Here is a 26,385-nt window from a genome sequence, read left to right as displayed (position 1 = left end):
GACTGGTTACTTCTAGGACTTGAAGTTTCTCAAGAAGCGTGTGCAGCCGGGAGAGACTTGCCACCCTGTTTGCACAGCTGTCAGGGTGCTGGTGGGCCCAGGACCCTGGCGACGCGGCGCGTCCCTCGGAGGCTTCTTGCTTTGGGTCGAGGCTCAGAAATTGCAGGGCCCCTTTGAGGGGGAGAAAGCTGGTGAACCACTGTGTTTTCTTTGCCTGCGAAGTACCCTTGACGGTGGTCTGTGCTGTCTGTCAGGCGCTTTTGGTTTGGGTCATTGGGCTGGTGGTTTGCTTGGTGTGGCGACCGCAGGTAGCATGTGAGTGGTTCGCTTTTTGTCGGCGCACTCTCTTTAAGGCAGAACTCATGAAAGCTGATGAATAAGCTGCAAAAGCTTCCATGTAATGGTTCGTGCTTGCAAATGAAGTGCATCAAAACTTTAATGATATGCCATGGACCAAACCTTATGTGCGAGTGCTGTCTGGCTAGATTTCCAGGAAACCTGGTCTTCCTGCATTTGGGAAGGCTAATAAATAGCCTGTATAGGTTCTGTGGTTTCAGAATGGTTACTGGACCCTTTCAGTCCCCTCCAGGTCCGGAGCAGAAGCGCAGCCGAGGAGGGGGGCAGCCGGGGGGCGTGGGTGGAAGGCCGCCCTTCCCACAGGCGCTCAGCCGCTTCTGGTGGCTGCCGGCTCTGCTGGAGATAAAGGAACCGAGGCTGCCGCTTTGTTTCCTGAGCTGCGTCTGCCTCTTTTCCAGGTGGACTCATTAATTGTATTAACTCAGACAGCATCTGCTCCGCGAGGGCACGATGGATACCCTGGAGACGACTCTGCAAAGAATGGAGATGAGCAATGCGGGGAGCTGTGTGCGTTGCACTTGTTCCTTGTCCGTGCTGTTAGCGTTGGTGGCTTTTAACACCCAAGCAGAGCACGGAGTCTTTAAACGCTTGATTGCATTGAAACTTGGGGGTGGCCTCGCGGGGGGGTGCCGAATAACGTGCCTCGCTTCCCCGGGGCGACTGATGCGGCCGCCTGGAGAAGGCTCTGCGGAGCCGTGCTGGCGCGTGTTGGCAGCAGCCCCCAGAGCGAGCTTCTGGAGGAGACACCAGTGTGCAGCTATGTAGAGTGGGAAAGTCTTCCCTAGCAGCTCTATTTTTAAAGCATTGTTGTGACTTACAGTAGAACATGTATTCGCTTTGACACAATCTTGCTGGGTTAATTTGGTAGTTAGGATTATTTTCATACTGGCATTTCCTCGTCTTGTTTGCATTTGCGCTATTCCTCTGACTGCATCTTCGGCTGCGTTTTGAACGTCAGGGCGTTGGTGTGGTAATATGTGTTTTAAGGTTCTCTAGCGTACGTTTTGAATACTGTTGATATTACAGTCCTGTTTTGAGAGGTGGGGTAGAAAGTGTGTTGCAAACTGTGCTGCCGAAGTGCAAAAGTGTTAAGTGACTTGATCGAGGAGACGTGATGAAGTGAGGGAGAAAATCTTGAAGTCTTTGAGACATGTTTGTGGATGTCCTGTTTGTGGGTTAGGGAGTGGCATTAAGCTGCGATTGTTAAGTCTAGCACCTGTAACAATGCGAAAGCTCTTAGCGTTATTTTGGAGCTACTACTTTGGTGGGAAAGGTAGGCCAAAAACCCTGAAGCGTGGTGTAGCCACCCGGCAGGCGTATCCCAGCCTGTTACCTGGAGCCGTCCCAGGAGCAGCGGAAGGGCAGCACAGTAACCGTCGTGCCGGGGGCCGTGTCCCCGCGGACACAGAGCACCGGGGAGCGGACTGGTGTCCCGTTGCCACCACAAACAAGCTTCGAGGCCTTTCTGGTTGTGCTTGAACTTGGTGACTCAACGAGCTGTGATCCCTGCGTGGGAGACAGGCTAGAGGGTTTAATTCTGTTTTGTAGTAACTGCGGGCAGTTCGTACCCAGTCAAAGTCATAACGCACCTGATCTGGCGCTTTGTTTTTCCGAGGCATGTAAATATTAGTCTGTTGTGCAAGAGTCCTGCCCGGGCGTCCTGCGTCGCGCTGAGCCGGCTCCGCTGCCGGGGCGGCCTGTGCGGGCCGTGTGCCCCTGGTGCGGCCGCTCGGGGGGCTGCCGTCTGGGGGGCCGTGCCCAGAAACCCACGCCGAGCCCTCTCCTTTCGCCTAATCTGAACGCTGAAGATCATGAAAAGCTTGCGTGAGGATGTCATTGCACACTTGAAAGGAAGAAAACAAATACCCTCTGGAAAAACAGCTTTGCCCGACTCCCGCGTCAGGCTATGGTATATGCGATATTCCTCAGACAGTGGCGTTTACACATCTAGGGAGTGTTACGGCAGAATAATTGATCAGTTGTGCTTGAATGCTATCGTTTACCCTCCAAACGATCAGAAGGACTCCCGGGGTCCTGGCGTTGCCTTAGCTGTCCTCTTTGGTGTAGAGAGGCCGAGGACCAAACTCCACCAAAACTTTAAACACGCCGATACGCTGCCAAAATCCTTCTGGTGAGGGCTCGGTGGGTTACGCTGCAAACAAGGCCGACGAGCCTGCGGAGCACTCTGCTGCGGTGTCGGTGATGGGAGAGCACATAAACTTAATTCCTAGCGTCTCTCTTCTGCAATACCTTTCACCAGCAGGTGTGGAGAGGACATGACTGAAACAAGAGGTCTGGATGTTAAGTGATGAGGACAGCTAATGTTTATAAGGTGTCTCTGGCCTCTTAAAAATCTATAAAGCATATAAAATAAAACAGAAAAACAAATACTGCAATGTGCTAAGGAGTCAGGTGCTGCCTGACTTTTGCTTGCCCAGCTTATAGGGAGGGGGCAATAGCTGCGCTGGGTTTCATGCCCGTTCCTTCGCTGGAAGGCGTTGGCAGGATGCTAACGTGCTGCGGCGCGTGACTGTCCAGCGCATGCGTTGTGCAGCGCGTGCGCTCCATGAAGTACCAGTTAGCACGGGTGCATGGCCATTAATTCCTGTGAGCTGGAGGAAACACGAAGCCAAGGTGAGGTTGATGGTTAAACAGAGTCACCAGACTGGCCGGCCTTCTCGGTCCCGGCTGACGTCGCGCCGGGCGGGCCGACTCGCTGCTTCGGCGCCGGGAAGCCGTGCGGCGCTCGGACGTGCCAGGCTGTCCCGTCCGCGCGGTGGCTCCTGGCCGGTTGCTGACCTGTCCTGTGCCGCTTTGTCACCTTAAAAGCGGACGCGTGGGTCCTTCTGCAGGCTCTGCCCCACCGCAGCGGTGGTGGTGGTGGTGGTGGTGGGGACCAAACTCCTCCAGTGGCCCCAGGAGTAGCCCCCGCCAGGGATGGGAGCACTGGAGGGCAACTAGGTAGCAGATCAGAAAGCAAATAAATGAAGCGTCAGGAGTCGAGAACAGGTGTGGAGGCTGCAGGTAAATAAACTGGCTAAAATGGACGTATTCCAGCACAGGAAAACCCCAGACAGAAGCGTCATGGTTCTCAAAATACAGTGTGGGCCATGCCTGGCACTTGCTGTGTTCTCGGTGCTCCTTTTAGGGCTGCAGCAAATTGCTTCAAGACAGAAAATAGTTCCCGGCTGGGTTTCTTGCAGCAAGCGCGCGGTTCCCGTTAGCGCGCGAGGCCGTGGCCGGGAAGCCGAGGGCGCCTGGCCCGGCCCTCCCTGCCTCCTCCCGCGGCCGGACACGTCCAGCTTCCCGGGGAGAAGCGTGAAATGCTCAGACACATGCAGCTCTGTCTCTTGGGCTGCAGTCATATTTTTTCCCCTCAGTGTTTTTCCAACTCAGGTCTTGCTGCCAGAGTCCGTATTAATAATGCATGGCTTTTTTTTTTTCCCCTTTTAAATGGTGCTTCCTTCCCGGCGTCCCTTTCTGCTGCTGAGTCAGAGAAGATTGTTATAGCAGCAACCTCTGAAGCAGTGAAATGCCCCTGCAATGCTCAACTGCTGTCATTTATCAAACGCGGCCGCTCTGCAGGCAGCCCTTTCCCTCTCCTGACGCTGGTGGAGGATACGAATGCCACGGGAGTGATTTCTGCCGCGCCAGCTGGTGCCGAGCGAGCCCTGCACGCTCGGCAGCACGTTGTCGCTGCTCAGCCTTGCTGTGTAGTGCTTGATTAAAGGAAATTTCACTCCTATCTGCTGCTGCTTTTCTTTTATGAAGTCCTGTGAAGATTTTTTTCTAAGCTGCCTGAGAATGTGCTTTGGGATCGTGCCCAAGCGTGTGGCTTTTTTTTTGTGTGCGCGTCCCCAAATTCTTAAACGTGTTTTTCCCTGCTCCGTGCAGTCCCTCCGAGATCTGTGCCTGGGCTTTTTAAGGTAATTGAGACTGCAGAACCCACAGAACGTCCTAAGGCAGCTAAATTAACTCGCAGCCTTTCCGCGGTGCCCGCGAGGTGCCTGGCTGCCGCGGGAGCCTCGCGCCGCGAGCGCGGGGACGTGCGGGGCTGCACCTCCCGGCTGGCAGCCGGGGCAGCCTCTCGCTGCGGTCGCCGCGCCGCGGGGCCCGTCCACGTGCGCCGTATCCACCGCCTTGCGTGGGAAACCCTGGGAGAAGCGGGGAGCACCAGCGCTGTCCGTGGCATTTGCATTGTAATTACTCGATTAAAAATACACTGCGATCTTGGGAGCAGATCTCCTCTGTCCCACGTCCTAGTGGGCTGTTTTTATTCTTTTTTGGAGTCGGCATGGCTGCAGCGCTGCGGCGTACGCGGTGAGAGCCGGTTGCTGTGGCAATGGCTGAGCCGGCGAGCGTCGCTCGCTGCAGAGCTGGTGGCGGCAGCTCTCGGGAGGCGCCAGCAGAAACCTGCTAGGGGAAACAAAACTTATGCTGCCTTCTGCTTCTGGGCTCAGAAATAGATTTTTGTTTTCCCCTGCTAGATATTCTTCTTCTGCACGGTCTGAAAATCGTTGAGGTCGTTGCTGAGCAGGGCCGGGCTGGGTGCGGAGGGCCCGGCGAGCTCTTTGCAAGCCTGGCACCAGCAGCGGCCGCCCCTTCGGAGCGCGGCTCCAGCTGCCCTGCTAGCCAGCAGCCCTGCTCGCAGTGGTGCATGTCCACGTTTTAAACCAGGCCTCCCTGCTAATGCTTTCAACACGCTCGATTTTTCCCCCTGCTCCTGACTCATCCTTGCCAAGGTAGGAGCAGCATGACCAACGGAGCGCAGAGTTCCCCCCGAGGTGCCGGGCGCCCTCCTGCCACCCCGCAACCCGCCTCCCTCGTTGCTCTCGCCGCGGAGCCGGCGGGATTTTCCGGCGCGCTGCCGGCCGGGTCCCGCTGAGCCTGGCTGTGCAGTGCCCATGCGTGCCGGCACGGCTGGTGCAGGTGCCTCCGCTTTTTGCAGGCGGCTCTTTCCTGCTGCAGGGGAAGCCGTGCACGACCTTCTGTGCCTCGAGTCGGCGAAACCTTGCCAAGCGCTGTGCCTTTCTGCAGCGGCCGCCGGCTCCTCGGCGCGGAGCTGCCTGCTGCCTCGGCGCTTTCGGTGCTCGGCGGTGGTGCCGGCCCGCGAGGGGCATCTCTGCACCGGAGCCCGCCGCGGCGCTTCCCCGGCTGGGGAGTAAAACACCACCTGCAACCAGTGAGACGAGGGACTTGCTTCTCGGCTAACAAGATTTAGGTGGATTATGCTATGTATTTAATCAAGGGCTAAGCTCATTGCCTTCTTTGAAATGGATCAAAGCCCTCGAAAACGCCAGCCTGGAGACGTGCTGTGGAGCGGAGTGTTATTCAGCTGCTCCCGCGTGCCGGGGCCGCTCCGCGGGGAGCAGGAGCTCGGCTGGCCTGCTTTGGGCGGCAGCGCGAAGCGAGTGCCAAACCAGGCAGGAAAAGCTGGAAGTGGGAAGGGGGAAGTGGGAGCTTGTAAATGGTGTTAGTCACGCGACATCCTGCAGGATGTCCAGGAAAACATCTCCATTTCTCCCTTTCCCAAATGCAACCTGAGACCGTGTTTCCAGATGCGTGAGACACTGTGCTCGCAGATAAGGGAGACCAGCTGGCTCCCGGCGGTTGTTTGCCTTCCGTAAAAGCAGCCCTTGGCTGCGCTTTCTCGGGGCCCGTGGCAGATGAGATGCTCCGCTCCGTGCGGGGGAGGCCCCGCAGCACCACCCGACCGCCGGGGCTGCCGACGGCCCGCCCTGCCCTCGGGGGCTTTGGCGCTCACGGCACGTCTGTGTTTGTCGCTAGACTTTTTTCTCTCTGGTCTTGGACAGGCAAAAGCAGCGCTGGTAGCAGGAGGGTTGTAAAAGAATTAGGTTTTCTTTGCTACTCTTCCCACCTAGGGCTTCGCTAGGCACGGCCCCATGCTGGAGGTGTGTTGCCGAGCGGGAGCCCTGTGGCAGGTTGTTATATATGTTATAAGTCGTTTATCTTGCAGAAAGAGCAGCTCTCCCCGTTTTTCAGGGTACTGGCTTGCTGGCTGCGCCGCTAACCCACAGTTGCTGTGGGCCGTCGCAGCCTTCGCCCGGAGCAGCTGCTGCTCTTCCTCCCGCCCGGCAGCGAGGCGGCTCGCGGCGGGGTGTTGGGTTGCAGCGCGAGCCGAGTGACGCGCCTGGGTTTGCACCGGGGCCCCCAAATCTGGGGACGTGATGCGGTTTTGCGATAGTCCCGCCTGGCGGGTGTGATGTCACGGTGGCGCTTCGCCCGGAGGTGGGAGGCTAGAAGCCGCGCCGGTGTCGAGCCTTCGTGCCGTGCTATTTCTGAGCACGCGCCGAGGAGGAAGGAAGTATTGCTACAGGCAGATATTGAGGACTAGTTTAAAAAAAGAAAATCTTTCATTTCCACTTGTGAACTACCGCACTTCCCAGTATCGGTGTGAAGTGGCATGGAAAGAGGAATCGGAGGTGTACAACTGCGTGGTGTCTTGCAAGGGGTGTGTTAGTGTTCCTGGGGTGTCTCGCGCCGTGCGTGCAGCGAGCGTGCTGCGAGCTCGCCCCACCTCATGGCTTCACCTGCGTAGAGGAAGCTGTGCCAGCTCAGGCATGCAAGCCATTTAAAAACCGACTATTCAAGTCACCTCTCCTTCTTTTTAAAAAGAAAAAATTATTCCAGTTACCAACTTCATCCTCGCTGCTATCTGATGGAAAGGGGGCAGCTGCAGACTTGTGGTTCTCCGGTTCTGCGAACGTGACTTAGCAGTGCTGTCTACAGAATAGAAAATATGCAAAGTGTAGATAAGCAAATGGCTTGTCTGGGGGAGGCTGTGTTGTAAGACAGATGCTTTGGCTTCTGCTTTTGAGGTGAACCTTCTGCTTTTTTGAGGTGAAGCGACATGCTGGGCTCTTCTTCAGCAGGTGCGTGTGCCCCTCGCTGCGCCTGCTCTTCCCTCTCGCCCCCTCTCCGTTCAGAGCGATGCTTGGGCCTCGTGCGCTTCGACCCCTCCCGTTCTCAGGCCTTCCATATTTTAGCTGTACCCTGTGCCGCAGGGGAGGTGACACCAGGGTAAATGCAGGATGCAGAGAGTTGTTGTGTTGGTTGCGGTTGGTGCCCCCAAGTTTGGCTGCTGCAGAGCCGGTCGCTGCCCTCGCGTCCCTCTCTGCTGCCCCGCAGGACGTGTGAGTCCTTGTGCAAAGCGGGCTGAGATGCTTGTGTGACCGGCTCGTGCAAAGCATTCTCTGCTTCAATTTATTGGTCATCAAAACTGCAAATGAGGCTCAGCCTCAATTCCTCTCCAGCCCGCGCCCATGGTACGTCGTCCTGCCCTCGCTTGCAATTGAAGTCAAGAATTGGTCAAGCATCCTTGTGGGGTGGGAAGGCCTCGGCAGGCCCGCTAGCTCACGAAGCCTTCCAGCAGTGCCTGCTTGCTGCTTTTTTAGGTTGCATGGGATTGTCCCGCAGGTTTAGAGCCGCAGCAGCGGGGTGGCTGCCCGTGCCCGCGCCTGGCGGGCGGCTGCAGGAAGGCTCGTGCTGCGCGTTGGGTTGGGGCGGCTGCAGGGTGACAGCGGAGCAAGGCCCCTCTGCCGGGAGGGCGCCCTGTTGCGCCCTGTTGTCTGCTTTGCTGAAAAGCAAAAGCAAAAAAAAAAAAAAAAGCTGAAAGCAAAGCACAGCTAAAATGCTTAAAGCTGGCATGCTGACACCAAACCTTTTTGTTATATTCTGCTTCCTTCCCCTCCCCCGCTGTTATCTCTTGCCCCGGACGCGCACTGCAAGCGGTGGCGATGACAGTACTCATCACTGGGGCGGTGCCAAGGGCGCAGCAGGGTCTCGGTCCGTCCGTGCTCGGGGCTCCTCGTGTTCGCCTGCATTCAGCGAGCACCAAAAATGACCGGGAAGGAGAGCTGCCTGCCTGCTGGCTGCTGTGCTCGGGGCGGTGGTTGCCCGCAGCCGAGGCAGTTTGTGTGGTGCCCTTGAGAGCCACCTCCTCCGGTGCAGGCTGCTCCTACCCGTCAGCCAATGCTGCCGCGTTGATGGCAAAATCTTTTTCTGTGTTCAAGTAGCTGCAGCTCCTACCTGACGCTCGTAATCCTCTGTGTTGGTGAAGTAGCGCGCTCCTAACTCAGGGCTCGGTGAGCTTCCCTGTGAACTTTGCCTCCGAGAGAACCTGTGGGCTACAGAATGGCTGAGAGTCGCTTGTGGGTGAGGGCTTCCCTGCAGCCCTCCGCGGCCCAGCCGCTGGTCGGGGCCGGGGGAGGCTGTGCTGCAGGGCAGCGAGCTTTGCTACGCTGCTTTGCTTACCCACCTTTGCGTACAGGGCAGCGACTTCTCACCTGGCGCTCGAGCAGGGCAGAGACGACAAACTGCAGGAGGATGAGGAAGACGCGTGGTGTTGACGGGTCCGGGTCTGCAGAGCCCTGACAAGGGTTTGTCTGCGTGGAGGAAGGGGCAGGAGGAGGGTGGCTGTATTTAGCTGGGATGCCTCGGAGAAGCAGCCATGACCCGGGTAAGTCGGATAACTTGAGTGGATAAATCAGTGTAATCTAAAATCTCATTATCCGGTGCGGAGGGAAGCGCTCGTGCCTCGTGCGCGGGAAGCGGAGCTGAGGAGGAGGCGGGCAGGGGGCTGCAGCAGCAGCTGCCCAGTTCCCTGGATGGGGACACGCGTACCTGGGAAAGGGGAGCGACGCGCAGAGCCGTGCACCAGGGTCGCCGCGTGCCGTCGTGCTCGCTGCAGAGCTGCTCGGCTCGCGGCCCCCCGCCTGCCCAGCGCCGCCCCCTCGCCTTCCCTCCCCGAGCCCTCCCAAACCTTTCTTCCTGTGGGACAGTTAACCCTCTGCTTTGAAAGAACGGGGATGTTTGCAGAGTTAAGGGCAGTTTTTTAAATGCCCGAAGCAGTTGGCTCAGCGCTCGCTGGTGCTGTGCGCAGTTACACGGGTGCCTGGTAAGGCGACTCCGAGCCCTGGGAAACAGTGTCCACGGGTGCGAGCTGGGACACACGTGTCCCCCTGCTGCCGCTGGAAGCCTCCCTGGGCTTGCTCTGGTTGCTCTGAGGTCTGGAGATGTGCTTGGAGGTGCATGGCCTTCTGGTGCACCTCCTTAGGCGCCAAGGAAACGCGTCGCTGTGGGGTCCTAGGGGCAGGACGCTTGATGCGCTACGAACGCCGCTGCAGAGCAGCTGCCCCGTGTCTCGCTGCGGGGGACAGCCGACCTGCTGCCTGTTTGCCCAGGGGCTCAGAGCATCCGTGGTGCGCGAGGTGGCCAGTCTTTGCTTCTAGCTATTGTATTTCTAACCCACCCGTTCACACGGCCCACGCCTTTACCCCCGAGATGTGGTGGGTGGCAGCATCTCATCCTGCCTGGCGGCTGCTCTTGGGGTGCTGCATTTTGCAGGAGGGTGCCCGTGTGCGCCCAGCTTCCCCCCTTTCCAAACGGTGACCTTTGCCTGTGCCTTGGTGGCAGAGCACTGGCTCTCTTCCTCTCCTGTTCCCCAGCTCTGTGGGCTGGGCTTTGGTCCCATCCTGCTCTTGTCCCCCCAGATGTCATTGATTGTCATTGCTCATACGATCTGCAGTGGCTTCTCAGGAGATGTGTGGCCACTCCGGCTTCTCTGTAGTGTGTTCGACTGTTCCAAGGTGGCTCAAATGTCTGGCTCTGAACTTGTTTGGGAAGCTTGGCTTCTGGATCTGGAACAGATTCCCCACCCTGTTTCTCATCCCAATGGAAGTGAGTTTAGATCCCTTGGTAAACACGCAAGTCCTGTAAGAGAAGCTTCAGCTCATCCATTCTGCAAGGAGTGTATGTGAGCATCTTATGGTAACTTTTTATGGGGAAGTTGAAGGGGGGGGATTTCGTGTTGTTCTGTAAAGCGTACCCTACAGATCTGGAGCTTGTATTTCTCCAGGACTCAGTCGTGTGAAGAAGGGTCCTATGGAAGAACTTTGACTTAAGAGTCACCAAGTAGTTAAAGAGCCGTAACACAGGTGGGGGATGGTGACCCTGGGCCACTCGCCTCGGCAAGGAAGCGTAGCCACTCCTGGCGTGGACTGTAGTATCGGATTGACTTACTAGAATGCTGTAAAATTGCGTGGGACCCGAAATGACTTCCTCCTTGCCTGGAAGCTCAGCAGGACGTACAAGGTGCAACATGCCTTTGGTGTATGCTCCTGGGGCATTGCAGGACAGCTGGATTAGGCGTCCCGGTACTCGCTCACAGAGCCTGCTCACACGTCTGAATTGTACCGTAGGCTGAAATGCCGCACCACTGAACCTGCTCTGCGTTTTTCCTGTTTGCATAAAAACAGCAAAACCTGAACTGCATGATGCGAGTTTCCCAGCCTTCACAGAGGAGGGTTTTGCAGGCAAAGGTGATACTTTCCTTGCCCTCTCGTTGGATACTGAACACCAGGTACCGTTTAGGCCTCCAGATGCTCTTATCCCTTGCTAAGCTTGCTCTCTTGATGCCCTTGTTAATGCTTATCTAAGATTAATATGTAACTTACGGTGCTTTAGACACAATTCTGTAAGTGTGGTGCTTGTGGTAAAGGGCAGTACAAATTTGGTTTCTGGTGCCAGCAAGTTTTATCCCTGCCCTTAGTACGATAAGGTTTAGGGTTTTCCGACGGCTGTTGCTGGCGTGCCTGGGCAGCAGTGCTGTTGGTAAATGTTTGATGGCTCCGGCAGGAAAGGGCACATCAATGATGGGAGAGCGGTGACCCCGCAGGAAAGACACTGAGCCTGGCACGCCCCGGCCCCCTCGCCTGGGTGATGGTCTTTATGCCGGAGCTTCCAAGGTGCATCCTCTTTCTGTTGGCTTTTTTGTCCTAAGGAAATGCAGCAGCTGTACTCGCTTTGTTGGTAGTGCAGCTTTTAATTATTGCAGATGAGAACAACTCTGAAATCACATTGCAAAGTCCAAGCTGCTGCGTATCTTAATGGCACTGTATTATGAAAAATACTCTTCTCGGTAAGGAGCTCCAAACTGTTGCCTTCTTAAACCTCGGACAACAATAATCCCATGTGATTCAAGAAGTTCATTTTAGAGGTTTTTTAGGAGTTGAAAGGAGTGTCATTCCAGCAGACGAGTTAGACCAACCTTGAGCTTAGAGATCTGACGACATAAATTTTCCTTCTCTGTATGCTGAAACTGCGATTTTCCCTGTACCTTGTAGCAATATGTGGGAGAGGTGGATAGTCTGGGGATATTGCTGCAAGTAAATCTTGCACTAGGTACAAGTGAAAATCATGCCTACTGCAAACCAGCCTTATGCTTTCAAAGCTTGAAGGAGTTGTACGCTACTCTTTCATGAACAGACACTGCCGAGAGTATTGCAGTTTCAGTTCCTGCTGGACCTGAGTGGCTTAGCCAAATCCAAAGTCAGCTCACGTGGGGGTTTTGTGGTCGAGGACATGCTCCTGCTGAACTGGAGCAGTCATTGAAGCACGTGGGATAGGGTGCTTGGGTGTTAACAGGGTAATCGCCTCCGTACGAGCCTCTCCAGAGGAGCGAGGGCAGAGCTGGGGAGGCTGGGGCTGCCTCGCACGACCTGCGCTGCGCTTCCCGCGGAGCCCTCCGCACGTGCCGAGCGTCCCCACGTGCGGGGCTGGCACCTGCCACCCTGCAAACTCAGGGCACAGACAGCCCGTCGCCGGCATCAAAACCTCCCGGCGCTCGGTTTTGCCGTTGTGATGGTAAGAAACGGGTCCTCTGGGACCCGCTGCGTGTGCATCGTGGGCAGACCAGCTCGGGAGCGAAACACAGCGTGTGAACAGGAATTGGACCGTGCTTTAGCCATAAATGGCGTTATAAGCTGCCGTGGGTCTCGCTGAATGAGGAACGAGTGCAGTCCTCGATGCTGTAACCACAAATCCTGCGCTTGCACTTAAGCATGACGATTGGGAGGGTGTTTTGTTTCATGCATGTTAACTCGAACAGTCAAGGCTGGTTTGAGAGGCAAACCACTGACCAGAAACAAAATCTTGGACCCCCGTTAGGAACAGCTCAGCTGCAGCAGGCATGAGGCTGTACATGTGATAACCCTTTTTGTTCAGCTGTGCTGAACTTGTAAAACATGCTTGGAAAATTGGGCCTTTTTCTGTTTTTTTGGAATATCCTAAGCAACTGTCACGTTCTTTTTTTCATCTGGGGAAGCCAGAGTGTTAACACTTCAGAAAAGGGAGGTTGTACTGCATGGCAAGAATCGAACTTAGCCGTGCCAGTAAGTCCATGACACTGTTAAAACTGTCAAGCTAAAAATAATATATTATCTCCAATGGGGCGTAGTTAATCTCCTTCTAATTTGGAAGATTAACAAATTGGCGATTCAAAAATCTGTTTAAATGGCGTGTGATGTATATAGTAATTTTAAATTAAAACCCAGCCTGTCTTCTATTATCTACTGCGGTCTAGCTATATTCATGCTGTCCTTCACCAGTTTAAGCAAGCTAGGATTAAAGCTCCCAGCTTCATGCACTTCCAGGAAAGGATAACCTCAAATTTAGCCGCTTCTCCTGCGTGTCTCATGGCTCCTTGTTTGACGTATGCAGTGGTGGCATGGGGGATTGCCTGCGGGAGGAGATTTCTTTGCTTTTTTTTTTTTTTCTTCCCGTCGTTCAACAACGCTGATTCCTGTGGTCCAGGAAGACAGGAAAAAAGAAGAGCGGCTCCAGTCCGCCTCTGCGAGCCCCTGCGGCGATGCACTTCTCCGCCCCGGAGCAGGAGAGCGAGGCGCCGGCGCGGTAGACGGGAGAGCGCGGCGGAGGGGGCGGGATGGAGAGCGAGCAAGGCACGCGGTCACGTGGAGCTGCATCCCATGAACTGCAATTAAAGTAGGAGAGTCAGCATCTCCCTGGGAAGGGTAATGTTTAACTTGGGCAGGCGCTTGTTATGCTCCGGGCTCCGGCCTGCACGCGTCGCTACGCTCTTCCCCGCCACGGGCCGTCGCGGCAGGAGCCCGCGAGCGCTGCTCTGCCGGGGGTTGTCCGAGGATACCGGCAGCCCCGCTGCCTTCGCGGCGCCCTGCGTGATCTCACCGGTGCTACCCGCGGGGCCTGCCCGGAGTGCAGGTAAACCCTGCCCCGGTCTCTGTGCCTATCACGCTGCTGGCGTGGGGCCGGGTATCGCGTGCAGCTGGCACTCGGCCCCTCGCTCATCGCTGCCGGTTTAGCCGAGCCTGCCCGTCTCGGGCTACGTGACTTAAAATATTCAGCGCTCGCCCTCGACTTTATAAGCTGACCCAATGCTTCCTTTGGTTCCCCACCACCGTCTGTTATCCTTCGTTGCCTTCGTCTTGCCTGTCGGCATCCTTCAGATGAGTGCTTGAGTGGAGAAAATGCTCTGTTCCTCTGGAAACCTGAATTTTTCCATGTGTATAGGAGACAGCGTGTTGCACAGAACCCTTAGCTTGGCTGAGGGCTGTGGCATCGCTGTTGGCATTGCTAGTGAGACTTGCCCTCTCGCTGTGCAGGTTATTCTAATAGTCCTTAAATTCTTACTCTTTTTTTTTTTTCTTGATGAAGCCTCCACAGATGAATTTTTCCGAGACAGTTCAGACACATGCATCCAGTATCTGTGTGCAAAATCCCACCAGTCGGGACTTGGTCAGCCATCGCTGCAGTCTCTGATCTTTCCCCACTTGCTTCCTGCGTGTGCAGGCTGACGAACCGCCCTTCCCCAAAACGGGCAAGCTGCAATTACCAGCGCCGTGCTGCTGCACTGTTAATTCTTGGACTACTTCACATATCAAATTATTGCTTCCTGTGCTATTCATAGACAAAGGACTAAGTTACAGTAATGACATTAACATTAGATTTTCCAGAACTAATAGGAGCCTCTTATTTATTATTTTGGCAGCCTGTACATTCAGGAATACTGTGCCACTGAAGTTGGAAGACTGATGCAGACGGGCCTCCTAGCATATTAGCTATGGGATGCTGCTAAATTTCCTAGTTAGTTAACAGCCACGTGACAGAGAGTCTTAACGAGAAAACAAGCTATCTTAGCTGTCTGCCTCTTCCTTGGAGGCTTCGTCTATGGTGAGCATGATTAAAATCCTTTGTGTTGCTCATGCTAATGGAGCTGAATTGCTGCTAGGGATCTGCTGGAGGAGCTTAACAAAAGGCTTAATGTAGACACGACTCTGCTGCTGGCTGTTCTGTGGCTCTGGGCCCTCTGAAAGGCCCTTGCAGTGGCTGGGATCTGCCGGCACGGTGCCGTGGGCCCCGGCTGCGCCTGGAGCTCCTGCCCTGCTTCCACCGGTGCTGCCTGCGACGTGGTCGCCTCTCTGACTCTTCCTTTGCGTCTCACGCGGTCGGAGTACAAATGCGGCTCGGCAGTTCGTGTGCTTTCCAAATGTCCAGGCGGTTTGTTCAGCACTGGTTTCCCCACTGCAGATTGGTTTATGGCTGCCTTCATTAAGGTGTGTGCTCTTAGGGCAAGGACTCATGGCATCGGCCACGTCCCCACTGGGAGAGCAGAGGGGAGGCAGCACCTTCTGCCTCCGTCTCGGGTATCGGCCCTCGATGGGGCGTTTGCGTGCGTTCGACCCCAGGGCTTGGGCTGGCCGCGAGGTACGCGGCAGAAAGCAGCTTTTGGCACGTTAGGCACTCGTGCTCGGGGCGGAAAAGGATGTGGATTCCAGCGAAGCCGTGCTGAATTCACCAGCAGCCCCTGTGCACTTCTGCCGGGTTGAGGGACTAATGAGTTGGGGAAAATGCTAATTATGGCAGGAAACCCCTAAATCTCCATGCAAAGGAAGACCCAGGTCTTCCTCAGGAAGGCCTGGAGGCTGTGTCGGGAGCTGATAGCGTCTGAGCGCCTCGCTCCAGCAGCCGGCATCACCTGGCCTCCCTTCCTGCCCCTGCCCGCGGGGCAGCGCTTGCTCCGCTATCTCGGGGCCATCTGCCGCGGAGCGCCTGGGCTCCCGGCGCGGTCCAGCTGCCTCCGCGCCGGGGGTGCCGCAGGAAGCCCTCCTTTCCGCTGCCGGCAGGCCGGTGCTGGGGTCGCAAGCGATATGTCGCAGGACTTCTCCCTTCCCGTGTCGGTAGCTGGCATGAATCATCCCTCTCCGAATAACCCCCTGAGCTGGAAATTACTCAGCTGCCTCTTCTAGCGCGTATCATCAAAGTGAAATTAATTTTCTGTGAGAGAGTCAGCTGTTTCCTAATTAGAAGTGCTCCTAAAATACCAGCTGAGAAATGATTACAGGAAGCCTTCAGCACCCGTTTGTGTGACTGGACTTCACCTGCCCAGCTGCAGTCGCCGCCTGCCCCCGGAGCGCTCGGCGGCCGCGCGGGGCCCTGGCGTGGTGCACAGCGGCGGTGGACCACGGGCCCCGGCTGCGGGAGCCCCGGGCTGGGGGGGCCGAGCTCGGGCGCGGTGGTGTCCGCGTGTTGCAGTGCCGGCAGGGTTGACCTGCGCTTTGCCGAGCTGAGGGAGATGCGCCCGCAGCGGTCACCGGGCAAACGCGGTCTCAACTTTGGCTCCGAGCCTTCTGCGGGATCCGGGAGGGTCTACGGGAATGTTCCTGGGGGAAAGGGGCATCACCGCCTGCTCGCTGCCCCAACGCCTTTCCTCCGCCTCGTTCCGCGAGTCGGTGTGCTGCTGACCTGGCACCGCGCGTGTCCTCTGAAGCGTCTCCCGTAGATGTGGAGCGTGGGGAGAAGGCCAGCGTGGTTTCCTAGCTCATCCTATGCCGTTAGATTAACCATATCTCTCAATGCGGAGAAGCCTTCCGGCTGCGGCCCGGCTCGGCTCTGCCACGGTGCGCGTGCCCCTTTGCGCCCGGCCGCGCTGCCGCTGCGTCAGGCCGGGGCTCGCTCCTGGCACGCTGGCGGTACGGCTCTGGGGACAGGTATCCCCCGAATCGCTTTAGCGGAGGGGTTAACGCGTGCCAAGCCGCCGCGGCGTCGGACAAAGCCCGCTTGTGCTGCCGCCGGAGCGCCGGGGAGGGCGGCCGCTGTGGCAGCCTGGCCGGGGCTCCCGCTGCCGGAAAGCCGAACCGAGCGCGTCGGTCACGCGGCTCTGGGGCGGCCGCGCTCCAGCTACCCCCTCAGCGAGCGGGGAGAACAAGCGGCGTATTCAGCGCGCCGCGCCGACCTCCCCGTTCCCTCCGCGGAGCGGGGAGCGGATGCTGGCTTGCCTCTCGTGCTTTCACGCTTCACCAGAGCCGGTTCTGCTCTATCCAGCCAGGCGGAGGCACGACGAAGCAGGAAGCTGAGCGCTTTGTTCGGCGTCAGCACGTCACGCCTCGCTGCTGTCTCGGACTCCCCGCCGGCCGCAGAGGCGCGAGCCCGCCGCCCCCTCCCTGCTCTGCCGGGAGCCTGGTCCTGGTAAACGTCTCCGTCCCGGAGGCTTTCCCGACGCTCCGCTGCCCTGCGCGGACGAGCCGGGGGGCCGTGCCCCCTCCTGGCGTTACCCTCCGGGGTTCTGGGAAGGGGAGAGCGTGGAGCCGGAGCTGCCACGCGGGCGGAGGAGCTAAAGCAGGAGCTGCCCAGCTCTGGCGGGTCCGTGGGCACCCAGAGACCTGCCTCCCGCCGGCCTTGCGGCAGCAGCGAGCCCAGCCTTTAAAAGCTCTTCCTTGGCTGCCCTGCACGTCCCGTTTCAGACCCACGAGTACGTGCCAGCCTGCTGGCTCACTCGCCAGGAAACCCTAAATAACTCATTTCTGCTCACACTTTTTTAAGGGACTTTCATTTCCCTACATCTCGCGTTGCGGCGGGGGCTGGCACGGGCCCTGTCCGCGCCCCGAGCTCTCCCGGCGAGCACCTCCTGCGAGCGCGGCGAGGTCTCGGGCCGCGCGTGAGGTTCTGCATGCACGATTTTTAATGACGTTTACCTTGGCTGGTGGCGTTGCATTGAAATGCGAGGCTCTCCGGGGGGTTATCCCTCGGGGCTCTGCTGGGGTGAATTCCCCCTCTTTCTGCCCCAGAGCAGGCCTTGCCGTGCGTGGCAGCGAGCGCCGCAGGGACCTCTTGCCAAGAAACCGCGCTGGAGCACGTGCTCGCTTTGTAGTGGTCATTAAACCATGCAAGAATTATTCTTTGTTATATAAGTAGTCCCAGAACAGGACAGGTTAATGAAGTGAATTTAGGTGGAGCTTTGACTCAAGCAGCTCCTGCTTATTGCTGTGCTGGCGTAATAAATCACTTAGATAACGGCTAACTGGGTTGGGAAAACTGCTTCAGCTGAAAAATTTGGGGCATATTAACCCTTGTGCATGACTGCATTTGCATTACACGCTGTTATGACTGCTACCGCCGTCACCACCGCAGAATTGTGTCCGTATGGGAGGGGATGGACTGGAAATGTGCATTTAAACTGGCATTTGAAACAACTTAGTTGCCAAACGCTTATTGCACCTTGTTTCCCTATGCTTTCAACACCTTGAGCTGCTCAAGCTGTCTGTCACTGAGGCAATGTGCCTCTTCGGCCAGCCTGCATGGGGGCCTGCTTACTGGATCTGGAATGACAAGCTGTAGGTGAAGCGCTGGATGTAGCTATTAATCCTCCAAGTTATCTGGGCCTTGAAGGTAGCAGTTCTGAATTGCTTGATACTGGTGGCTTGTTCATCTGGACATTGGTGCTCAAAGAGCAGAACAGGCACGTGGAAAACATTCTTGCGTGGTGGATTGCAAATCTGGTGATTCCTGAACACAGCTCAAAGACCTGCTCTGCGTGGGCGTGACTTATGACTCAACAGCTAATGCCCTTTCAAATATTTACGTAAGGTGGAAAAAAAAAAAAGCTGTGATTGGGAAATGCAACTCTGCAACCTTTCTAGAGATTGACTAGAACTCTGCCGTATGAGAGGAAATAAAACTTGAGTCTGTTTGTCAAGTAGGTAGTGTTTATGCAACGACCTTGCTCTCCGATACTGGTACAGTGTCCAGGATGCCCTATCTAATCTGGGTTCCCGATGACTTCAGCAATGAGCTTTAGCTTCCTGGCAGCAGCAACCACTGATGTCAGGCTATTGCAAACTTGTGATATGGCCGGTATAGAGAGCTACCAGCCTATTACTGATTCCCTGAGCTGGGGGCATTTCCTCGGTTACTGCCCTCCCCATGCAGAGGGTCTCTGTTGATCCCTTGGCTTGTTAGCCTTTTCAGCCCTTCTGGAGTCTTCCTTTTAGTCTATTTTGATCATTTATCAGTATAGGATTAGCCTTCTGGATTTCCCTTCTTTCCCAATTTCAGATCTTCATTGTTAAGTCTAAAATCGTTAAGTCTAAAATCATTAAGTCTGATGTTTTAATCCAGTGAAAACACGGCTAGAGTTACGGTGCAGCCTAGCAAAAGGGGTTGGAGGCTCCTGTGTGCACAGACCGCAGGTGAAAGCCTTGCAGGCTGGGAGGGAGCTGCTGACGTTGCGAGGGTTGTGTCTGTCGCTGTTTGCTTTGGGGCTTGTCCTTGCGAGCGCCGTGCGTCAGCTTAGCCGAAACTGAGGCAGGCTGAGTCGGGGCAGTAACATGATATGGTCAGTGGAAAATGTAGGATAGTGAGGAAAACGGCTGAGGCCACTGGCTGGAGAGGTTGTCCCTTGGGAGGCGACTTGTGCAAAGTGGTACCTGCAGCCCGGCTGGAAGGGGAAGGGGTTTGGCTGGAAGCGCAAGCAGGAGGGTCTCGCTTAAAGGCTGCCTTTGCCCTCTTCCCCTCCTGCTTAGACGTACCTGACAGCTCTTGAACGCCAAGGTGGCTGCGTGGGTGACGGCACGTGGACTGTCGCTGCGGTGTTACTGATCAGCGTTGGCTGGCATGAAATAAAGGGCTTTGCCAGTCTCGCCAGTGCACAAGAATACGAACAGGCAAAGCAGAAGGTCTGGGTAAGCGTAGAGCACTTTAGGGCCAGCGTTGTGAAAATGTGGTGTGACACCACCACAAGAGAATCTAACCAAAGGAAGTGCCGGAAACCTTGGGGTTAAGACGTCTGAATGTCCTTGGGGTTAAGACGTTTCAATGTCCAGGGTAGCTAGAAAGGCAATAGCTCGGGTAAAGCTGGAAGGCCCTTACTTTAAATGGCATGCTAGCGAAATAGTGACACGTGTTGATTTAAAGTGAGCTCAAAGATTGTGAAAAAGAAATTATTCTTATCTCGTCTGATGTAGCCAGTCGGGCAGGAGCAGGCCTGTGACCCTGCGGTCTGGGAAGGGATTTTCTTATCCGGTCGTGCAGATGAGTTTCCTCCTGTTAGGATACCTTCTAATTAGACCTCTGCGCTTGCACAGCAAGAGGTATTGTTGTTTAACCTCTCGTGCTGAATTACAGCCTGCAGTGTTAGCAATGGCCATATACGTTTCTCTTATTAATTGGGCAGGTTTCAAAACGTGCCTCACGCCTATGCTTTAAAACTCGTGCTCCTTTACTGCCTTCATCAGGTAACCTTGGAATGTGTGACCCAGGGGTCCTCACGGCGGGAGGAAGCCAAAAGGAAGCCGAGTGCTGGGAAGGGTTCCAGGAGACTCGTATTTCTCTTTCATATTTCTCTCCTATAAAAGCGAAAACTCATGGAAATATTTCTTTTTTTGTTTTTTTTCTCCTTGCAGTGAACACCTACCTCTTCATGATGCAAGCCCAAGGCATCATGATTCGTGAAAACATGAGAACAATAGGAGCTCAGGTCTACGAGCAGGTGGTCCGCAGTGCCTATGCCAAGAGGAACAGCAGCGTGAACGACTCAGGTATATCTTTAAGAAATGTCGCTTTGATCAAAGTGTCCATTTTCACTGGACATCAAGCTGACCTGCACCACTCTCCATTAAAGGAATTAATTTATGTTGTAAATGCAGGGTGGGGACTTTAATTGGTTTTCTCAGTTATTATTTATTCAAATCCTTTTAGCTTGTATAAAGGGTAGAAATCTTGAAAGGTCTCAGATGACTGGATATTGAGCCAAAAACCTCTTTGCTTTTGAGGAATTCAGCTTGTTAGCTTCAACCAGTCTGAGGATAAAGACTTTGAAAAAGAGTTGTGCAAGGGTCTGGCTTTGTATTTAAAACTGCCTTCACATGCACACAGCTGTCACCTCGCATACACAGAAGAGCCCGTGTTCATAAGCTTCACTCTTCCCTTGCAAGGATGGACTGAAATTACTTGGCTGGAGCTCTGCCACAAGTAATATATTGAACTCTGGGTGGAATGAAGGGATCGGAGTAACAGGCTCTGACTCCTGTCTATTTTCCACCCATAATATAATGCTACGAAAAGGTTTACTGGTTTACTTTTATCATAAGTTTCGGTGTAAACAGGGTACGCCAAAGCATAAATGTGTGTGTTTGCATATAACACGGTGTGAGGCATTTCCTTGCAACTGAGGACAGGGCAAGCAGGTGTCACATTGAAAGTACTTCTTGTGTTTACATGTAACTAGTGAGTCAGGAGCCCTGATGGTTCCCAGGCATGTTCTGCATTAAGCTTTGGTGATGCCAGTGAAGCTTGACTGAGGTCTGCGCTTAAGGAGGAACCTAGGATAGGTTTCGTCAGCAAGGGCTGACAGATTTAAAAGGCAAAATTTTTTCCATATTAAAAAAATGCAATATCCTTGCTACGCAGCCCGCTGAGAAAGCACCTGCTTCTGGAGTACTGAGTAGGTGGTATGGCCGTTACCCCAGTTCAGTTGTAGTGTGAGTAGGAAGGGCGAAGAAAGGGGGAGTTTCCAAACTCTGCAAGTGAGCTGCACCCTGCAAAATCTTCTCTACTTTTGAAGCTGGCCAGGGCTGCCAGCTCTGTCTGTTTTAAGGCTGGAAACATCAACCAAAAAAGACGTGCAGTGAGGAAGTAGCTAGCAGTGAGAACTGAAGAAGAGGAAGGTCAGGTGCTTTACCGCTGCTGCTTGCAGTGAGCAAAGCCTCCGGCGCCCGGCGGAGCCTCGCCGGGGTGCTCCCCGCCGCCCTCCAGCCTGCGAGCCCGCTGCAGAGCTGCTGTCCATCTCTTCTGCATGCACTGGGCAGGGTAATAGTTACCACATTAGCAGCTCTGATACCGTTATTACTGCTACTGAAATGGATGGCTTTGCTCGTGCCCCAGATCCGTTTCAGCTCTGCAGACTTGGATTTACACCCCCTTCTCTTCAGACAGCTTGGAGCAGTAAGGATGGTTTTAATGTGCGCAAGTGCTATGTAACATCCTTGTGCAACCTTCCCCGTCAGAGGGCCAAGGAGCACGCGTGACGCTGGCCGTGACATCGGGAAGGTGCGTGGAGCTGCGGCCACAAGCACTGCCTTACTGCTGCAGTCAGCGTCTTCCCACCCTGACTCCTTCGCTCAAAACGTGATCTCCCCATCTCCCCGCTGCCTCCCGGAGGTGACAGATGAGGCAGTACGCAGCTCCCACACCGCTTCTTGCCTTGTAAGACCCAGTCACTCCTCTCTGGTCATCAGCTGGGCCCCTGCTCTAGCCTGGTGGCAGCACCTGGGAAGCAGGATGCTGCTAACGCTTCCCGAGCAGCAGCCCCTCCTAAACGTCACGTCCGTCCTCCAGGCGTGGCCAAAAGGGGTGGCTCGTCACGCGGTGCTGTCCTGTGTGCACGGCCCCCTGGGCCTGGGGCTTCGATGCCCGGGCAGGATGCTTCGTGGTGTCGGTCCTGAGTGGCAAGGGGCAGGCTGGTCTGCTGCAAGCGTGGCGTTTTTCTCCCTGTCTTCCTATGTTTTATTTTTTGCCCTTAGCTTTTTCTTTTTGTATAAATTCCTTCCTCATTTTAATAACTTTTTAAGCATTTGATAATAGATGCAATCACCAATTTCCTATTCACTGAGCTAAGAGGTGTTTTCTGTGTTTTAGTAAGCAAAAAAGGTGGCACTTACTTCATGCAGAAAGGTGGAACTGAGCTTCTCTCTGCGTTGTCAGCACATGGTTGGAAAGCCGAATTAAGTATCGAGAGCTATATTCTGGTGTTACGAGTTTAATGGGAATCTGGATATTAGAATTTCGTTATAGCAGTAGCAGGCATCCAAAATAACATCTATTGTGCTTGAAAAGCCCTGCAATTCTGTTCGCAGGTCTGTTTTGAGTCTGGCTGCGATAGTTTGGGTGCCACTTAGTCTAACGGATAAACAGTGCTAATTAATGATACCATGTACTAGCAAAAGAAAGCAAGCTGAAATATCAGGTTGGGCAGTGAGTTGGGTAGTGAGTTGATCTAAATGAAAGAGTTTGACCTTGCAAGTAAAGACAACCTTCCCTGCTTTGCCTGAAAAAATTAAGTAGTTCTTTTTTTTTTTTTCTTTCCCCCCTTGAGATATCTTTAAAGTCTGTTTTCTTTTCTTTTTAATACAGCCTTTATGCTATGGAGAATACAGTGTTTTTATGCAATTACTTAAACATGCATATCTTAAAATAAATCTGATGTAGATTCTTAATGTTAGCTGACACACTCTTTCCACTAGACTGTAAATGGCTCTCAGTATAAAACGTGTAAGACTTTTTTGTATCTATCTATCTTTTGAACCTAAATACATGCTTTAGTTGTTTGAAAGATTATAACCGCTGGTTTAAAAAAAGTGCATTTTACACCATGTTTAGTAAAATAACTGAGAATGCCGCCCGCGTGCTGTGCGCGAGGAGACGACCTGCAGCCGCGGCTGCGCTGCCCGGGCAGCTCCCGGCGAGGGGGAAGCGCCTGCGTGACGGACGGCTTGTGACGCGGTCCCGAGGAACTGGGACTGCCGTTGCTTTGCGTTAGGCGAGTGAACGTCAGCCCGCTCACACGCGCTTGTGCAGTCAGCTCGGTGTAAATGCCCTTTAAGGGCAAGGGAAGCGGGAAGGATCAGGCCCGTTTGACCGCGCAGGTCGGGAGCGCGAGGGAGCGGGTCTGCGTCAGGCTTCAGGCGTGCGATGGGACTAAGCGCTCTTAGCCCGAAACGGCCGCTTTTCGGGACCCCTGCGGGAGTGAGGCGTGTTGAGGTGGAGGCTCCTGCCCTGGTGCCGCGGGGTCAGAAGGCAAACGTCCGTGAAGCTTCCGCTCCGCTCGGGAAGCGGAGAGGCAGCATCCTCCCGCAGTAGCTGATACGTTACTACGGCAGGCAAACTTCTTTTTCCAGCACCTAAAATAAAGGTCATGGCTGGCTGAAGTAGCCTTCCGCAGAGCTGGTGCATTTCGATTGTGTAACCGTAGAAAGCAGAAGTTTTGTAGTTACCCAAAAACTTCCTTAAAGCATCCGAAGGCGTAGCGCGTCGGAGGGCTTTTAACCTGGAAGGTGGAAGGAGCCGAAGGGCGAGGGCCGTGAGGTGCGTGCCCTGCCGCTGCGCTGGCGCCTGCCGGGACGCGGGTGCACCCCGGCCTTTACCGGACGCTGACCGAGGGACGGGCTAGGCCCAACACGGCGGTTTTTATTGATCCTGTCAAGAGAATCACGAGGAGCGGGACTGTGCCGAGCAGGCCGCTCCCGACAGCGGCGGCTGGTCGCTAGGCCGCGCCTGGGGACGGTGCTCCCGGGAGAGCTGCCGCTCAGGAGCGCTTCCTCCTGCCTCCGCCGCAGCCCTGCGGGGACCAAGTGCTGAACAGCTCTTCCTTTCGAGGGCCCCGTGCTCCTTCTGTCCGATCCGTGCGTGCTGCCTGAGGGCCAAGCGCAGAATCGGCCCCTTTCCTGGTCCGAGGGGGTTCCCGGCGGTGGCCGGGCCGGATGCCCACAGGGCTTCTCCTGGCACCCCGCGGCCGCCCTCTGACGGCACAGGGAGGAAAGCCCGGCCCAGCCCAGCCCAGCCCGGCCGGGCCGTGGTTGTGCTCGGCCCTGGGAGGTTTGGGGACAAGGTGGTCCGCTGAGGGGGTGCGCTGGCAGCGGCGTGGGGAGGTGGCTGGAGAAACAAGACCTGTAGTTCAAGCAGATCTTTCTTTCTTCGTTTTTTCCCCACCCTAGATTATCCTCTTGATTTGAATCACAATGAAACCTTTCTGCAAGCCACAACTTTTCTTCCCGAAGATTTCACCTACTTTCCAAACCATACCTGTCCCGAGAGGCTCCCTTCTATGAGTGAGTAGCACCGTGCCCCCTCTCCGGCGTCGCAGACCCCGTCCCGGCCGGGGGCCCCTCCTGCGCCGGCCCAGCTCGTGCGTGCCGGGTTTTGGGAGGCTGGCACCCGAGCCTGAGTCTCCCCCCCCCCCCCGGGGGGGCCTGCGTTTCTGCTTCAGCCGGCGGAGGCCAGGCCCCCTTTACCTGCTCCTGCATGTTTTGGACTGTGTATTCTGGCATTTTTCCCCTCCTGGCTTGTTGGTATTTCACCTTTTTCTGTTCAGCACCTGTCCGGGGGGCGGGAGCGGGAATGAATGGAAGGGCTGTTCTGCAGCCGCAGTTTTCCCCTGGGAAGTCATTGTTTGCTGGATCGCCCAAATTAATCCCCGCTACGTCTGAGGCGCTTCTCCTTTCCGGAGCAAGAGCCCATTGCTTGGCAGGCGCGAACAAAAGAGCAGTTGTGCCCTGCGAGGCGGTGGAAAGGCTTGGCCGGCCCTTCTCCAGCGCCGGGGCTGGCGGGCGGCAGAGCGGTCGCCCCTTCGCCCCTCCGGCGCTCGCTGCCGTTTGCCGGCACGGGCCGGTCCCAGCCCCGGCGCCGCCGACACGAGCGAACTGCCGAGCCGTGCCGAGCCAAGCTGGGCCGTGGCAGGTCAGAGGGGTGCTGGGCTGGCAGTGCAGCAGGCCTCATCCAGCAAGGGCGCGAAGGCTTGAGCGGAGCCGGGCTGCGGAGAGGGCGAGTCACGCCAGCGGTATTTCCCGGTCACTTTTGGTGTTTGGGGAAATGACAAACCGGTTGCATTCAGCACTAGGGCTGAACACGGCAGTGAAATGGCAGAGAGTAGGGTAGGAGCCGAGCGGCGGCACCTCGGCTTGGATGGGAGCCCTCACCTCTTCCTCCGCTTCTTTCCGCTGCGTCCGCAGAGGGCCCCATCGATGTAAATATGAGCGAAATCACGATGGAAGATATCCACCAGTTCTTCTCGAAAGACCCTGCTATCAAGTTAGGGGGCCACTGGAAGCCGAGTGACTGCGTGCCTCGCTGGAAGGTAAACTGGGAATTCGGGAGCGCCGTGCCTGGACCGCCGCTGGGTGCAGGGGGAAGGAGGGCTCCCGGCCGGGAGGTGTTAGTGGGGAGCTCCAGCATTTGCACCTTTGACGTGCTGCAGCTCCAGACGAATGAGCGTGAGGCTGCCTGCAGCGTAGGACTGCAGTGCCCGAGAAGCGAAGCGCTGAAATCGGGGGCTGCGGTTGTGGCGCATGAGTCAGCCCTGGCTTGCTGCAGGGACTGCTGAGGAGGCAGGCAGGGAACTTGCCTGTCTGGCTCCCAGCTGACGAGCCTCCAGCTCACCCAGCCGTCTGGTTTGGGGACACTTCACCCGGAGATGGAGGTGGCATTGCTGGGAGCTCCTGTCTCGGGTGGTGGCCTCTGGGCAGTGCAGTACCGGGACCTGGCCTTGCTCTTGCTCTCCCTGCTTGGTGGGTGGAGGCAGCGAGTATGGGGGCTGTTAGTCTCGCTTAAGGCCAGGACTGCGTTTCCTCTCCCCGAAGCAACAATTTCCCAAAAGGTGAACGCCAAAGTTTCCAAGCCGCAGTGATGCGGGGTGAGAGGGGTCTGTGGGCTGCCAAGAGCCCTCTTTCCTGGTATGGTAACGGACGTCCTCTCCCCGTCCAGGTGGCAATCCTGATTCCATTCCGCAATCGTTACGAGCATCTCCCGGTCCTGTTCAGACACCTGATTCCAATGCTGCAGCGTCAACGTTTACAGTTCGCGTTTTACGTTGTTGAGCAGGTAGGTCGGTCCCGCGTGCGCGCGGCGGGTGCGGCCCAGCTGGTTTGCTGGTGGAGGCAGCCGCGAGCAGGTGAAGCGTGCTGCGGTAGAAACGTGTGCCAGAGCCAAAGCCGCAAGCATAGCGCTGCTCTGCGTCCGAGGAGTTTTCCTGCCAGGTCACGTAACTTAAACGTTAGAAGGTTTCTGTGTGGTTGCTTCTGAGTTAATGTTGCAAAGCTGAAATTGTCCCGCTCTGTCTCAAAGTGGCACAACTGAGATGTGTCCCTAGAAATTAGAGACTGGTTTTCATCTAAAGAGTAAAGTAGAGATCCAGATTTTTTTTAA

General features: G+C 55.7%; 1 protein-coding gene across 1 annotated transcript in view; it reads left to right on the top strand.

The window, feature by feature from the left end:
• B4GALT5 (beta-1,4-galactosyltransferase 5) overlaps positions 1-26,385 on the top strand; it is a 40,093-nt gene that overhangs the window by 5,764 nt on the left and 7,944 nt on the right. The window contains exons 2-5 of the mRNA XM_064521488.1: positions 19,872-20,006; positions 24,180-24,293; positions 25,194-25,318; positions 25,945-26,061. Coding sequence (XP_064377558.1) covers positions 19,872-20,006; positions 24,180-24,293; positions 25,194-25,318; positions 25,945-26,061 — 491 coding nt within the window. The remainder of the gene's footprint in view (positions 1-19,871; positions 20,007-24,179; positions 24,294-25,193; positions 25,319-25,944; positions 26,062-26,385) is intronic.

The sequence above is a fragment of the Dromaius novaehollandiae genome, chromosome 16 (assembly GCF_036370855.1).
Source record: "Dromaius novaehollandiae isolate bDroNov1 chromosome 16, bDroNov1.hap1, whole genome shotgun sequence".
NCBI lineage: Eukaryota > Metazoa > Chordata > Aves > Casuariiformes > Dromaiidae > Dromaius > Dromaius novaehollandiae.
This window is presented reverse-complemented; position numbering and strand designations above follow the sequence as displayed.